At 37.1% G+C, this 17,253-nt stretch overlaps 1 protein-coding gene across 3 annotated transcripts in view; it reads left to right on the top strand.

Annotated features, from left to right (window-relative positions):
• Positions 1-17,253, top strand: part of LOC111050922 (DENN domain-containing protein Crag) — a 136,478-nt gene that overhangs the window by 50,544 nt on the left and 68,681 nt on the right. For all 3 annotated transcript variants that reach the window (XM_039435679.1, XM_039435678.1, XM_039435677.1), the window contains exons 12-14: positions 2,391-2,507; positions 10,169-10,404; positions 15,043-15,166. In XM_039435679.1, the coding sequence (XP_039291613.1) occupies positions 2,391-2,507; positions 10,169-10,404; positions 15,043-15,166 (477 nt within the window). The remainder of the gene's footprint in view (positions 1-2,390; positions 2,508-10,168; positions 10,405-15,042; positions 15,167-17,253) is intronic.

The following is a 17,253-nucleotide window of genomic DNA, read 5'->3' as shown; positions in this document are numbered from 1 at the left end:
TTTTGGAAAGCAATACTTTCCTTACCTTTGGTAGTAGGGCAAGGAAAGTAAAAAAGGCAGTAATTTCTGAATGATTATGTACTTATTTAAAAAATTGTCATGTTTTGGGTGTGTGTAGGTACAGGGTATTTGAAGAGACTGTCACTGTATAGAGTCAGATTCCTGTTAGAATTCCTTCTAAATAAGACCAACTCATCTCATTCTACCTACAGTTTGAAGTTAGTTCAAGTTCAAGTTGAGTTTAAGTAAAGGTCCGGTTGTACAAAAGCCGGCTTAATTTTGACCGTGATTAATTTCACGAGAACCAATAGGAGAAGGTCTTTTTGATTGGTTCTCGTGGAATTAAACCCGATTAAAATTTAACCGGCTTTTGTGTAACTGGACCTAAGGGTGAGTTTCACCAAATTCCCGTTAACGCTTCATTAGTAATCTCCAATTAACTCTAACTGAATGACTAATGAAAGATTGAGAAATTTGATTTCACCAACGAAAACTAATGCTACATTACTAAACGAGAGATTAGAGTGGATCAAAGTGGCAGGAAGCCACCATGACACTTGTTTCACTTTGTAAGCGTGTAAAACCTTAGAAAATCCAACTAGATTCCGAAACCACAATTGAGTAGAGATTAGCCTACAAATTTTAGCAATTGATAATATTTATAGTGCAGTTGTATAATTTAGTAAATTAAATTTTGGCTATAGTGTTTTAATAGTTTTTCTAAAAATCGTTTTCTGGTAAATAATAGTTCTAGTTGGGACTAATCAAAGTTCAAAAGCTAGAAGAAAAGAGATGTCTCCAAGCCATTCTGTCAATGTTGGGTTGCCTAAAGCTAACAAAAGAAAAAGGAAAGTGACCCAACATTCACGAACAGTGAGAAAACGCATTTAAGCAATCTTATTAAGAATTAATCTAATAAATAAATTATTCTTAATAATGATAATTGAAACATATAACCTCAACAAACTACTTTCAACATGACAGTAAATAGAACGCCGCCATTTTTTTCTTAACAGGTTGGCTGTCGTGAGATACGCAGGCTCCTCAGCCAAGTATCAGCCACAGGCCGTGAGGATCCACGTTTGATCCTCAGGCAGCGTTCTTTTCAATGCTTTCTATGTCGGTCAGGCTTGCTCAGCAAGTCCCGTTTATATTATGTGGCATATAGAGAATAAAATTGCTCTGTTGTAGTTCTAACACTGTGTTACTTGTAAATATTTGAAAAACACTTACTTTTCTTGGAGTAGGGTTTCAAGTGTTTTTCAAATATTTACAAGATATTTGTAATACTTACTTTTCTTGGAGTAGGGTTTCAAGTGTTTTTCAAATATTTACAAGTAACACAGTGTCAGAACTACAACATCAATAAAATTGCCTTTTCACTCATTCGAACGCCATCTCTTGGTGACATGTAGAATTATTACCACAGACTATTGAAGTCTGTTTTCAGTTTCTGCCTATTCTCGGTTTGTTTACAGAGAAAGATAGTCGTGATTTTCAAAGTTGTTAGTTCTGAACACTTCAAAATTTGTTTTAATATCATTCATCAATAGGAAATAATATCAACTTTTTTCAAAAAAGTTGTAGTCATCAAATTTTAATCCAACTATGAAGGCATAAGTGATTTTTTGATCTGTAAGTTATTTTAGGGGTTATTGGTGAAGTTTTAGGTTAGTTTTGAACAATCAACATTCCATTTATATTATTACTATCTTCACACTGATGTATGAATAATGCATGCAATACAAATGACCTATGGGAATGAGTACATTCTCTGTAGGCCATGGGAATAGCCGGTGATCCTCATTATTTTTTTAATATTTGAGGTTTCATGAAGGTTTTTGTGCAATATTATGAATATTCTTATATTTTGGAGTAATGTGCATTTTTATGTCTTGCGGCCCAGGGGGTGATTTTCATTTAAACATTGCGGCAGCCAACCTGTTTCGACAGATAACAGATATTAACTGACCAAATTTGGCCGGTTATCTTTATAACGGCACATTAGCTCTAACGGCGTGAATCAAATTTTGTCAGTTGAGGGCTAACTATAGTTCACGCTTTATGTAACGACGCGTTTAGTTCCTGGTGAAGCCGGGCCTAAGTCTCAACTCACACTTACGCGACTCAGGTCGAGAAAAGACTCGACTCTAGTCGAGAGCATGTGTTTTCAAATGGTGACGTCGCGGAGACTAGAATCGACTGGTCTGAGTTTCACCATTTGGAAACAAATGCTGTCGACTAGAGTCGAGTCGAGTAATTGTGAGTTGAGTCTAAGAGTTTAACAATTGAAGAGTTGGTCTCGGGTTTGTCTTTTATTTTCTGAATTCAGTAGTTACTACTAAGTTAGTAGTAGTATTACTAACTCATAGTTTTGTAATTAATTTCAGGTTGAGAACGATGAGGTGGACAGTCGCCTGCTGGAGCTGGATGAGTCGCATCAGAGTGAGAGGACAATCTACATCGAGCCACCGGAGCCCAGCAACAACAAGCACTATGTTTATGAGGTCACAATCCTATAAGTGTTTCAAACTTATTTCTCAAAATTAATACTATATCATGTTGTCCGTGTGCTTTGCAAGTAATCTTCTAAAAAATGGAAAGATGGCACTAATTATCTACTTTAGATTAACACTCACCAGGTGATATATTATCCACCGTGTCCCACGAAGAGGTTTAATTTTTATATTACGTGCCCATTCATGTATCGAATTTTATTAAATTTTACACAGTTTACAAAGTAGGTTCTAGGAATATTCTGGGAAAATTTCAGCTCCCTAACCTTTGTAGAAACAAAATGGCGGCATATTGAAAATTTTACCATTTCGATTCCTATAAAAACTACTTTCATGAGCTATCTGATTTGTTTACTCCGTTGCAGTAGTCTTGGCTCATTTGATAGTACCAGAAATGGATCAAGCAATCTTCCAGCAAGATGTTGCTCCGTCTCATTTCGCAAATCATGTCAAGCAATTACTAAATGACAAACTTCATGGCCGTTGGATTGGTCGTGGAAGTGATTTTTTAGATTGGCCACCCCGGTCACCACATTTAACTGTTTGTGACTTACTTGAAGGAAAACGTTCATACGCATAGCTTCAATACTGATAAGGAACTAAAGCGAACAATATAAGAGGAACTTCTCCGGATACCGCGGAGTTTCTTTGTAAGAGCTTACGAATCATTTCTTAAGCGCTGTTATCAGTGTTTTGCTGTGGTTGGATTTCAATTTGAATAATTTTGGACTTGAAGGTTGTAATAAATAGAGACCATTGAAGAGCTAGAATAATGGCTTTTATTGACTAAAATAAACTGAGATAAAATAACAAACTTTCTGATGATTTAGGATAATTCAAACAACTGATTCATGACATATGATTATCATATCATTCTTCCCTCCCAGTAGTGGAACCTACCGGGGCCAATCTACGAATGTTGACAGAAACTTCTCTTCCATCAGAAAGTCTTACTTGAGCGACATGAGGGTTCAAATGAATAATTTCTACCTTTTCAACTTCAGGATCATGCTTACTGCGTCTTACAAAGGTCTTCATCCATGCCTCCTTGGCGTTGATCAGCCAGGATGGCAAGTTTGTCATAGATGTGGAATTACGAGGATGAACATTCGCTCGTGAGGTGTGCAATTGATGGTCGTGCAGAGAAGCGAGCGAATGCTGCTTAGTGATTCTAAGAGTACCTTTTCCCAGTGAGAAGTATACATGTTCCTGGACCGTAGGGCTAAACGGATTGTCTTCCAAATTATTCCATTGTAGCGTTCCACCTGTCCATTACCTTGAGGGTTGTAAGGTGTTGTGGAGCTGGTTGCTACACCCTTGGACAATAAGTAATCTTTGACATCTTTTGATAGAAAACTGGTCCCTCTATCAGTGTGTATGTATGAAGGATAGCCGTATGTGGTGAATAAGTCATTGAGATTTTGAATTACTGTTTCTGATGACATGTCTCGACAGGGATAGGCAAAGGGAAATCTCGAATATTCATCCACAATAGTGAGGATGTACTTGTTTCTAGTTGATGATGGCAGGGGTCCTTTGAAGTCAATGTTGATCCTTTCAAAAGGCCGAGTTGCTTTTATCAATTTTCCTTTGAAACAGTTGAATCTTGGCTTCAGCTCTGAGCAGATCTTGCATTCCATGCAGACTTCTCTGATGTCATCTACCGAGTATGGAAGGTTATGAGCTTTAGTCCAGTGAAAAAATCTTGTGATGCCGGGGTGGCAGAGGTCTTGATGATATTTTATCAAGTCTTGTTTTGATGTGATACATCCCATGCTCGAGAAAGACCGTCAGCAGTTATGTTCTCTTTACCAGGTCGGTAAATGATCTCATAGGTGTATTGAGATAGCTCAAGGCGCCACCTCATGATTTGTTCTTCACCTTGCCTCTTGCCGCGCTACTGAACATGAATGAAACAGATTTTTGATCAGTAATAAGTTGAAAGAAACGACCAGATAAGTAATGACGCCACTTCCTAATAGATTCTACAATGGCATATGCCTCTTTTTCAACTGATGAGTGTCGTTTTTCACTTTCGTTTAGCATTCGTGAAAAGTATGCAACAGGACGTTCATTGTAAGATAGTGTTGCTGCTATGCAGAAATCTGAGGCATCAGTCTCTACAGTGAGAATGCCTCCTTCATCAAAAACATGTATTACAGCTGCAGCTACCTCTTTTTTAAGATCTTCAAAAGCTGCAAGGGCCTTTCCTTGAAGAGGGCCTTTCCTAAATCATCAGAAAGTTTGTTATTTTAATTTTTCAATTTTTTTTTAATTCTGTTGTCCCGCCTGAAGTAATCTCTGGGGGCCAATATTGAGCACCTTGAGGTGATATGCTGAATACTTTCCACAGCAGCAGCACACAACCTGCACCTGTCACTTATGCTCAGATCACCCATGATGTGTCTTCTTTAGGCATTAGTGGCCATCACCTGGTCCTGAATGGAAAGCACAAAGCCTTCTGTCTCTGGGAACAAGTTGCCAACTGTGAGCCACCTGGTTGACAGCTCCTTATCTGTTAGGTCCGAGTAGAGGAGACCATAGTAGCGCCCATGCAGCTCCTTCTGCTGCCAATCTGCCTTCAAGGACTGAATAGTGGTGGCCTCGCGTCCACTGGGGTTTCTCAGATCAAGTGCAGTGTGACCATTGTCTAAGCGGCACATGCCCATCAAGATGTTGGAATCAGCATTCTTGAAGTAGGTCCTCAACTTTTTCTCCTGATTTGCACATAGAACTGATATATTCAGCAGACCGCGACCACCAAATTTTCGAGGCAAGTACTGTCGGCTCATTGATGCTCTTGGGTGATGAATTCGATTTTTGGTCATCATTGTTCGGACAAGCCGGTCCATTTGATCAAAGCGAATAGCTGACCACTTCAAAACACCAAAACTGTAGGTCAAGGCTGGAATAACCCATAAATTGATTGCCTTTATACGGTGCTTTGAAGCCAAATTTGCCTTCAGTACTTTACTCAGCCTCCTCCTGAATTCACTCTCAAACCTGCCAAACACTTCTACCCTAGAGATTCTGAGATGCTGCTGGAAACCTAAATACTTGTAGGTCTGGCCTCTCCCTAGTTGAGCTATCTCATTGTTTATTGCAAGCATCTCTTCCTGCGTCATCTTTGAGATACCTTTTTCCACATGCAAGACAGCACATTTTTCAAGACCAAAATGCATGTGGATGCTTTGACTAAAGGCAGCAGCCAGCTGGAGCATATTTTGCAGGTGGTCTGATGACTTAGCATACAACTTCAGGTCATCCATCTAGAAGCTGTGTGTCAACTTCACGTTTCTGGCTATGTCAAATTTATAACCATATGAGGATTCCCTTAACATTAGACTCAATGGATTCAAAGATAGGCAAAACCATAGGGGACTTAAGCTATCGCCTTGAAAGATTCCTCTTCTGATTTGTATTGGACCTGTCTCAAACTGATCATTTCCATGTCCAATGCACAACTTTACACTCCACCCATCCATGACCGACTCCAAGAAGTTGACAATCACTGGATTGACCTTATACAGCTGTAGTACATGCAATAGCCAACTGTGTGGGACAGAGTCAATGGTCTTTGCATAATCTATCCAAGCCAATCTATCCATAAGTTTCTCTGTTTAGTGACAGCATGACCAGCTATAAAAGAGTCAAGAACCAACAGCTCTTTACATCCCTTTGCACCCTTCCGACACCCAAGCTGCTCTGGGGCTATTATTTTATTATCATCAATGTGTTTGTCAATGTCATAATTATGATTGTAGTATTTTGTACAAAAATGAATAAAGAAAAAATCCAGGAAGAAGTGAAGTGGTAGGGGAAGCCTATTTACCCACAATATGGTCGGATTAGCGAGATTCCACTGTACAGAGGTTGAACTGAAGTACTGTTTGTATTACTGTATTACTATTATTATTATTATCTATGTATGAAAAATTGAGATCCCACACACATGCACTCGTTCACTCTCTTCCATTATTCCATTACGGTATCGGCAGACGATTATGGGTTACAAGCGGGAGATTTCAAATTTGAGTGGGTTATGGATAAGGAAAGGTGTAGATTATGAATTATAGAAAAGAGGACAAGTTTACGCACCAACTTCAGTGTCATCAGACGAGGAAATTGAAGACCTCTATGAAGAACTGGAAGAAGCTCTCGAGAATGATCCATGCCAATTCAACATCATTATGGGAGATATGAATGCAAAAATTGGTAAGAACAGAGGCGAAAGATGTGTGGGGAGGTATGGATACGGTGAAAGGAACGAGCGAGGCGGACGACTAGTCGAATTTGTAGAAGGTAAAAACATGTATTTGATGAACTCATTCTTCCTGAAACATGAGACAAGAAAATGGACTTGGCTGAGCCCCGATGGAGAGACCAGAAACGAAATCGACTACTTCGCCGTAGACAAGAAATGTATTGTTCAAGATGTAGACATAGAAGATCGAATAAATACAGGAAGCGACCACAGAGCTCTTAAAATTGAAATACGAATTGAAGAGAAAAGGAAGAAGTACTATGGCGACCGACTCACAAGAATAAGTGCATTGGATTTGAGAAACTCCGGATTTGAACAGAAATTACAATTCAATTTGTATAGAGAGAGAATCGATGAATATGAAGACACGAATATTTTAACTGATAAGCTGACAAATACTATGAGAAAAACTAGAGAATTACTAGGAAACGTAAGAGAGAACGAGAAAAGAAAGGTTCCAAGAGAGATTGTTAAGCTATTGGAGAAAAGAATAAAGCTTAAAAGACTTGGCAGAGACAAAATAGAATTCAGTGAAATTTCGTAACTCATCAGAAAGAAATGGAATGAATGGATAACTGAAAGAAAAACAAAGAAGTTAGAAGAGACCTTGAAATTTGGAAATAGCATTAAAGAGTTCAACAGAAAACAACTACTTGGAAAGAACACAATGATTTGTATGAAAGATGAGAGAGGAAATGAAGTGAGAGAAATAGAAGGTATACTCGAGATAATATGCGATTTCTATGAGAATCTGTATAAGAAAGATGAACCAGAAGAATATAACTTAGAACAAGAAATTGGAGAAAGTGAATGTACAAATGAAGAATGTCCACCGATATTGAAGAGTGAGGTAAAGCACGCAATCGAGCATCTCAAGGAGGGGAAAGCAACAGGCCCTGATAGAATATCAAACGAGGAGTTAAAAGCAGGTGGCGAAAGAGTTATTGAAATAATAACAAAAATATTCAATTTATGCCTTATGAGTGGAAAGATTCCTGAAATATGGCTCAAAGCTAACTTGATATTACTCTTCAAGAAAGGTAATAGGAAGGAAATCAAGAATTTCCGACCAATAAGTCTCCTGTCAAATAATTACAAGATATTTATGGCATTAATTTCCTACAGGATATTTGACGGCAGCAACTTCAATCAACCAGACCGGATTCAAGAAAAACTTCTCTACGCTGGATAGCATCCTAGTCTTACAGGAACTGATAAGGAATTCTAATGAATACAAATTTCCACTAGTGCTACTATTCATTGATTTCGAGAAAGCATTCGATAAAATCAACACTTCTTCCGTATTACGAACGCTTGAAGACTTGGGAATTGACAATAAATACCTGGAATTATTCAGATTCATTTACAGAAACATGAAAATTGAATTCAAATTGAGAGGAAAAGGTAGAGTGGTTAAAGTAAATAGAGGCTTAAGGCAGAGAGATATACCATCAGCGAAAATATTTAATGCAGTTCTGGAAAAATCTCTAGATGAATTACAATGGCAGGAAAAAGGAATCAACATCAATGGGGTGAAATTGAATACATTGAAATTCGCCGATGATATTGTTATTATAGGAAATAGCACCGAAGAAGTATGTAGAATGATGAAGGAAATTATTGAAGTAAGAAAAAAGGTTGGATTGAAAGTAAATTTTGATAAATCAAAAGTAATGATTTATAACAGTGAAAGTAACGAGAGAGTATTAGAGACCGAAGACGGAAGGATAGAAGCAGTTGAACACTTCATCTACTTAGGACAGAGAATAGGGAGAGATGGACAATGGGGAGAGATTACTAGAAGAGTGGCAATAGGTTGGTCAATGTTCAAGAAATACAGCTATCTCTTCAGATCCAATATTCCCATGGAAGGCAAGAGACGCCTACTTCAAACATGTATTCTACCAGCAATTCTAAACGGCTGCGAAATGTGGACTCTCAATGAGAAAATAATCAAGAAACTCAGAACAAGTGTGAGATAGATGGAAAGAATAATGATAGGAGTGAAAAGAATAGATAGGAAAACCAAAATATGGATCAGAAATGAAACAAGAATTGAAGATGTAGGTAGAATGATAATGGAGAGAAAATGGAATTGGGCAGGCCATATCGCAAGGACAACGGATGGAAGATGGACCAAAACAATACTCGACTGGCACCCACGCACGCTGAGCAGAAGCTGAGGAAGGCCTCCGTACAGATGTGACGAAGAATTCAGGAGAGTATGCGGCGGAGCGACGTGGCAGAGAGTAGCAAGAGAAAGGACGGAATGGGAGAGAATGAAAAACGTATTCAAACAAGTCTGGCTCTACAAGGATTGAAATGAAGAAGATAAAAGAAATCTTTACTAAACGCACTCGTACAACATTTCATCCTTCTATGGAAAAAGGATAATTATACCCCAGCATCTGCTGATTATTGCCTTTTGAATTGTATATAGCTTTTGATTTTGAAATTTTTTTGTAATTGTTTAAGAAAGCAATAAACGGGTTATTTACTTATTTATTTATAGAAAAGAGGAGATTTAAAATTAGAAATCAGAAATGAAGTACAATAAAATTAGAAAATGGAATTATAGAATTGAATTGGAATGAAATTTATTTTTGATTTTTATTGAAAATTTATTATATATTTGATAGCTGTGAAATTTTTCATGATATGATGAAATTTATTTCAATTTAATTGAACAGTTAGTGTAGAGTTGATAGTTATGGTACTATTGCTGTCTGTTGAGACCAGGACTGGTAGCAGCTCCAAGCACCCAAATAGAGGCCAATTCTTTCGTCTTGACATCTATGGAGGGGGCTGTGGGGGCTGTATATTTATATATACAGAAACTGCTCGCTTAATATAATAGGATGCTACTTTATTCATATTAATAAAAACAATATAAAACTTGTAGTGCCCTTTTATTAAAAAAAATTAAATACTTTGAAACATTTTAACGACTAGTTTCGACCTACTTTGGCCATTTTCAAGTTAAAATGTTAAAGTTTCAGAAACTAGTCGTTAAAATGTTTTTAATAAAAGCGTACTACAAGTTTTATATTGTTTTATTATTTTATTAATAATCCTCTATGTATGAAAAGTTGAGAAAATGAAGAAGAAGAAGAAGAAGAGGTACGGGAAGCTGATCTACCCGATAGTAACTGATGCATTAACTGTAACTGATAAGGCACGGTTGCACAAAAGCCTGTTGAATTTTAATCATGATTCAATGCCTCGAGAACCAATCAGAGAAGGCTGTTTTGAAAAGAAGGCTTTTATGATTGGTTCTCGTGGCATTAAATCGGGATTAGAAGTTAACAGAATTTTGTGCAACTGGGCCAATGTTTTATTAGCGAAGCTCTAATGTACAGAGGTTGAACTGAATTGGTGTTTGTTGCAGCGTTTCGAGTTGAAGGAAGCCCTGTTCGCCAGCACGAAGCGCGGAGGCGACAAGGAAGCGAAGACCAATCTGCTAGTGAGAGCGGTGCTAGGGCCGGATGAGGGGGGCGGGGGCCCCCCCGGTAGTCCGATGGCTCGCCGCACCAAGCACGAGATCAAATCGGCGCAGAAGATTGCCAGGAAGTATGCCACGTCGCCCGAACTGTGGGCCAAGTGCTTGCTCACTACTTGTTACAGGTTAGTGTAAATATAACGCCGCATTTACACGTTGCCCCAGCTGGTTATTGCAATCTCAATAAGCTTTATAATCTTATAAGCTTTGCCGCGTTGCTCTTGCTATCCACTGCAATGTGACCAGTGCCACATCAAGGCCGCTAAACGGAGCTCCGCATTCAAAATGAAGTTGGAGGTTGATAATATTAACTAGAAGGAACACTATAAAAACTATAATAAAGCAATAAAAAAGTGGCGCTATAAATGAGGCCTATAGCAACATAATTCCACAGAAAAAACAGCAGAGCAGACGACAAATCAGGAAACATCACCCATTGGTTGACAAGTGTGAATGGGTGGTTCAATGATTCAATTACAGCCAGAAAATACATACAGTAAGCCATGTCATTACATTACAATAAAAATTTTAACAGAATTACAATAACAATACATAAATAAAGATAATACACAACATACAGTGCAAGAGCAGGCTTCAAAGCTATTCGGTTTTCCATAAAAAATCACAGAAATATCAATAAACGATTAATAAACTTCAATTCTATTACAGCCTATTCTAATCTATACCTACTTTTACAATAAAACGTGGACAAACTAAAACCATAGAAACTATTATCACAGTCAATTTACTCAGTCATATAGTTATTGGGTCGGACTCATCAAACTCATGAATGGAATAGAACGGGTTGGCGACCAGCCATGACTTGACCCGCTTCTTAAAGCTCACCAGAGTCAGTTCTCTTATTTCATCAGGTAGCCTATTGAAAAATCTGATGCCAGATATGGGAAAACTATTCCTGGATCTTTCCAATCTCACCCTGGGCAGGACTAGGTTTCCATTTCCCCGTGTAGCATGACTGTGAACCAAATTGGCCCTGGTGTACAAATGAATATTCTCTGTAACCGAAACCAAGCACTCGTATATGTACAGGCTGTAGACTGTCATCACTCGTAAATGTACAAACAATAGTTTGCAGTGATCAATCCAACCAGCCCTCATCACAATTCTTATGGCTCTTTTATGCATTAATAGCACTCTATTCAAACTCGCAGCGTGCCCCCACAGCCTTGCAATATAGCTCTGGAAAAAAGCAAAATAAGCTTGGCGCACAAAACCGTCATTCACACATGATACAAGCCTTCTAAGCAGAAAATTTACCCTACTTAGCCTTTTGCAGAGCTGGCTGATGTGCATCTCCCAGGTCAACCTGGGTTGCCAGCGCTGGCCTATGCTCGACAAAAATCGGAGCGATGACCTATGAAGGCCAGCATTGGCAAACCTGGCGCTGGTCGTCATTTGTTCGCATTGGGTCAACGTGTGGATGCCGCATTGAACAAATAGCAAAACTGTAAATAGTATTGTATCAAAAATAAGATATGCATATCCAAGTATATTATACACATACAGTATTATGTTTAATACGAGTTTCTTATAGATCTCGTCACTCATATTTTGTGCCATATCTGAAATGAGTAAGTATTTCAACTTTTCATTTTGTGTTTATAATTTAAAATTATCAAAACATTCCAAATAATATTCACATAGGCCTATTTCTTTCCTTGCCCTATTACCATAGGTAAGGAAAGTATTGCTTTCCGAAAAAAATTAAGGTACCCCAATTTCTAAATTTCTATACGTTTCAAGGTCCCCTGAATCCAAAAAAGTGTGGTTTTTGGGTATTGGTCTGTATGTGTGTGTGTGTGTGTGTGTGTGTGTGTGTGTGTGTGTGTGTATGAGTGTATGTGCGTCTGTGTACACAATATCTCATCTCCCAATTAACGGAATGTCTTGAAATTTGGAACTTAAGGTCCTTACACTATAAGGATCCGACACGAACAATTTCGATCAAATGCAATTCGAGATGGCGGCTAAAATGGCAAAAATGTTGTCAAAAACAGGGTTTTTAGCCATTTTCTCGAAAACAATTTTGATCAAATTTATATCTTTAATAGTCATTGATAAGCTCTATCAACTGCCACGAGTCCCATATCTGTAAAAATTACAGGAGCTCCGCCCCATCTAAGCAAAGTTTGATTTTAGATTCCCAATTACCAGGCTTCAGATACAATTTAAACAAAAAAAAATCCAAGTGGAAAAGATTGAGCATGAAAATCTCTACAATTCATGTTCAGTAACATTTTCACCTAAAATTGAAAATAAGCTCAAAATTCGAGAAAATGTGATCATCTATTGATTGATTCTATTAATTGATTCACTATGAAGAGATAGCAGACCTCGTATGTCTGTCACCAGCTGGCTCAGATCTTTGTTTATAAGTAGACTTGAGATGAGCGTGAAAACTAGCGTCAGGTGATCAATTCTCATAACGGCAAGGAAAGTTGTGTGAGTGCGCCACACCAGATTTTTTTCATTTGAAATCCAAAACCTAACCTCTAAATTTTCACCTTTAAAACCTAATTAAACAAAACCTTTTAGGCTATGTCCATCTAATTTCACACTTATTTGAGATATTACACATCTTGAGAACTCTCTTATTTTCCTCTGTATATTTAGAAGTTGCGGGCTTCAAAGATTACAATACAACAGCTCTTGAGCGAGTTCTCCAACCCAAGAGGTCACTACTTTACAATATGACAATTTTCACTGATTCTAACAAGACCAATAGAATAGAATATTCATTTTATTCAACAATGATACAGAAAATTTCCATACAGTTGAATAACGTCAGGAAGATTTACAGTCAAAAAACTTTATACAAGATAATTCACACTGCAAGTTATTATGTAAATCATACATTAAAATTACATTTGCATACATAAATAACATTGAAACACACTACATTCATTTAAAAATTCGTCAATACTATAGTAACTCTTACCAAAGGATAAGAGTGGTGCAGAAACAAAAAATAGCTCTGTACATGAATAAACTAATGTAAAACTAAAATTATAATAGATGAGCACAGTAAAAATGAAGATTACACTAAAAACAATATGGAAGGACAGTTTTAGAAAAAATAAAAGAAGAATAAAGTCAGGCAGTTTGTGATCCTTATGCAAAACGCATTATCTACATTTCTTAAGTATGTAATTTTAAAAGGAAACACAACTCCTCCAACAAGCACGTTACATCAATAATTATCATTTATATTGAAATATCAATTTAATCATACATAAATAAATATTATTAAAATCATTTTATATCCAGTATAATATTATGATGCTCACAACATCAATTCATGTGAAAACAACAGGCATTTGCCCAAACTGCTTTAAACCTTAATTTAGAATACAAAGTCTAAAGTCTAAGTACCGGTTGTACAAAAGCCGGTCATATTTTAACCGTGATTAATTTCATGAGAGCCAATCAGAGAAGGCCTCTTTGATAAGACTGCTTCTCTGATTGGTTCTCTTGGAATTAATCATGATTAAAATTTAATTTGTGCAACCGGCATTTGGTCTATAGGTTCTGTAAAAATGATAACTTAATTCACACACAATTTGGAATCCAAAAAATGTATCTGCTAGAATTTTGAATTTATCAGATTAAGTAATTTTCAAAAACAAATCCAGAATAAAAACTTCCATCAAAATGAAAAAATATTCAAAATTTCACTTGATACTTTAATTGACCGAAGCGAAGCTGAGGTCTTAGTTTCGACTCGATCGGCTTTTGTCTGTTTGTTTGTACCGCAGTTACAGTTGCAGTTATTGTCCGATTTGGATGAAATTTGGTATACAAGCTCTTTGAAACAAGGCGCAGAAACGTATGTGTAACGATTTTTGATAAGACCTCCGGTTTTAATATAAATTGTGCCACTCTAAAATGTGCTGTATTGATTGGATGGTATCGTTGGAATGCTATCGATAGAGGACAAGAGGTTGTCAACGGTGAACCTTGGAACGTCTGAGCCGCTCCAAATCATACTGTATTTATTAATTGAAGGAAACTTCTCACTTGATTGTACCATTTCTTCCCTTTTCAACACGATATTTCCCTTTTTCATAGATGAATACTTTCTAGACCTACCGAACCGGCCGGAGACATCACAGCTTAGTTAGCTCTTGCTTTTGCTTTAGTATGAGATCGGAAACCGACTTGTGAGCATAAACATTCTACATAGGCATAACAAGCTGCCATAACATTGAATCCACTTTTCATGAAAAACATTATTAGCAACCTCCTGTCATTGTCACCAACATACCCATGTTATTTAGAATCATTTCCGTCTCACTATCGTCTGTGAGACGATTCATGGTCTAAATTGCCTACTGCATATTCCATTTTTCTGTCAGTTGACCGATTTCTTATAATTAATTGTTAGAAAATTTGTAATATTGTAAATATGGGGACGATATGAAGTTACCTCCTTGAGAGACATTTATAAGTTCGGTGCCCCTGGAAACAATGTCTTTAGCACTTTCAAAGAAGAAAATAATAGATGTCTTGGATAAATCTTCACAATATACTGTACTTTCTTAATGGCCTTTCTCATTAGTTTGAAAGTTGTAGGCTATTCATGAGCGAGGTCTACTGTTCGCAGAACTACTAGTAATTAATGTAGGCATATCATTGATTCATTCGATTTGATAATAATTGACTTCCATTATATGATATTATGCTATATAAATAACAGATGTTTGCTTCATGGCATAATTTTCGATTTAATTTTTTATTTGCAGTATCTGGTTCATCCATTTGCCGAGCTGTGTTCTGTTTGCACCCTCCAAATCATCGGTCACCCTGCAACTGGCCTATGACGTCATTGTCAGAATGCACAAGGCTGGACTCACCCCGGCCGATGAGGTAAATGTTTTCTTCTTCTTCTTTTACTTCTCTTTTCTCTTCTACTTACTCCCTCTTTTCCTCATGTTCTTTTTCATCTTCTTCTACTACGGACTGTCTACTTTTGCTTCATTTTCAAGATAAAAGTAGACAGTTAATAGAAAGAATCAAGACAGTTAATTCTTCAATGTATTCGAAGACTTCATAAATAATGTAGTGAGATCCAATATTTAAACTGTCAGCATCCCTCAGCTTCTCCTCTAATCATTAATAACTGTTCACATTGAATCTCAAAAATAAATTTCAAGAGTTTGGAAAATAATTACTTTCCTTGCCCTATTACCATAGGTAAGGAAAGTATTGCTTTCCGAAAAAAAATAATGTACCCCAATTTCTAAATTTCTATACGTTTCAAGGTCCCCTGAGTCCGAAAACGTGGTTTTTGGGTATCGGTCTGTATGTGTGTGTGCGTGTGTGTGTGTGTGTGTGTGTGTGTGTGTGTGTGTGTGTGTGTGTGTGGAATGACTTGAAATTAGGAACGTAAGGTCCTTACACTATAAGGATCCGACACGAACAATTTCGATCAAATGCAATCCAAGATGGCGGCTAAAATGGCAAAAAATGTTGTCAAAAACAGGGGTTTTCGCGATTTTCTCGAAAACGGCTCCAACGATTTTGATCAAATTCATAGCTGAAATAGTCATTGATAAGCTCTATCAACTGCAACAAGTCCTATATCTGTAAAAATTTCAGGAGCTTTGCCCCATCTATGCAAAGTTTGATTTTAGATTCTCGATTATCAGCCTACATACACAATTTAAACAACAAATTTCAAGTGGAAAAGATAGAGCATGAAAATCTCTGCAATTAATGTCCAGTAACATTTCCACCTAAAATTGAAAATAAGCTTGAAATTCGAGAAAATGTGATTATTAAATTGCAAACTGTTGGCAACTGTTGGTTCTATTAAATCATTCACTACGAAGAGATAGCAGACCTAGTGTGTCTCCAGCGTTATTGACCTATCACCAGCTGCTGTCTCATATATTTGAATAGTAGACTTGAGATGCGCGAGTACACTAGCGTCAGGTGATCAATTTTCATAACGGCAAGGAAAGTTGTGTGAGTGCGCCACACCAGATTTTTTGTTATTATAAACACTCATTTCTCCCATACGTCTTTGAAATTCATAAATACCCACGAAATCATAATTATGATCAATGTCAAAAATTATTAATGTTTAAGTTTTGTTTCTGAATTCTGATTTTTTTTTATTAATGAGGAATCGAGTCAGCCAACTGATAGTAGTGCTTCAAAAATCGAGTTTAAACTAAACGTTCAATTCATTTCCATGCAGCATACTGATTGCTAGTTTTAGCTGCGTTCAAGTTAAAAGCGTTTACTCTAGACGCAGTTTAAATCTAGTATCTACATACGGCCCTTAGACTATCGGCTTGAGTTAACAGTGACATTTGGAACATAAACGCCCTATACCATGGGATATCTTCTTATAGAATATTTTGTCTATGGTATTAGTAATTGTGTGTTTTTTCCTCTGAGCAACAAATTGTCTACATCTGATTATAAGTGCAGTATAAATGGATGTGAGTTAGCAGGTCTTGCCCTCAATCTCAATGCTATTATGTTTAATTTGAAGTAACAAAACGAATCAATAGAAAAGTAAATATACAAAACTGATCCTCCATCAGGCTAAGCCTCGGGATGTTTTTCTTTTGTTTCCTTCTTTTTTTCTATAGCTCTACATATTTTTCTTTGGCCTCCTCCACAATATTCCTCCAAACGTTCCTATCCATTATAAATCCTCTCCATCCTCTATAACCCATCCTTATCAAATCATCCCTTATCTCATCTTCCCATCGTATTCTTGGTCTGCCTTGTTTTATTCTCGCGTGAAGCTTCTCTTTAAGCACTATTTTTGGCATTCTGGTTTCATCCATCCTATAAATATGTCCGAACTACCTTAGTCTCTGTGCCTTATGAAGCGTACTATACTACGGCCTTTTATTAATAGTTCACGTTCAGCATTGGCTCTCCTTCTCCACTCGTCTCCTTTAACAAGACCGTACACTTTTCTAAGCACCTTTCGT

Source organism: Nilaparvata lugens, chromosome 9 (genome assembly GCF_014356525.2).
Source record: "Nilaparvata lugens isolate BPH chromosome 9, ASM1435652v1, whole genome shotgun sequence".
NCBI classification, from domain to species: Eukaryota; Metazoa; Arthropoda; class Insecta; order Hemiptera; family Delphacidae; genus Nilaparvata; species Nilaparvata lugens.
Note: the sequence above shows the minus strand (reverse complement) of the source record. Positions and strands in the feature narration are given on the sequence as shown.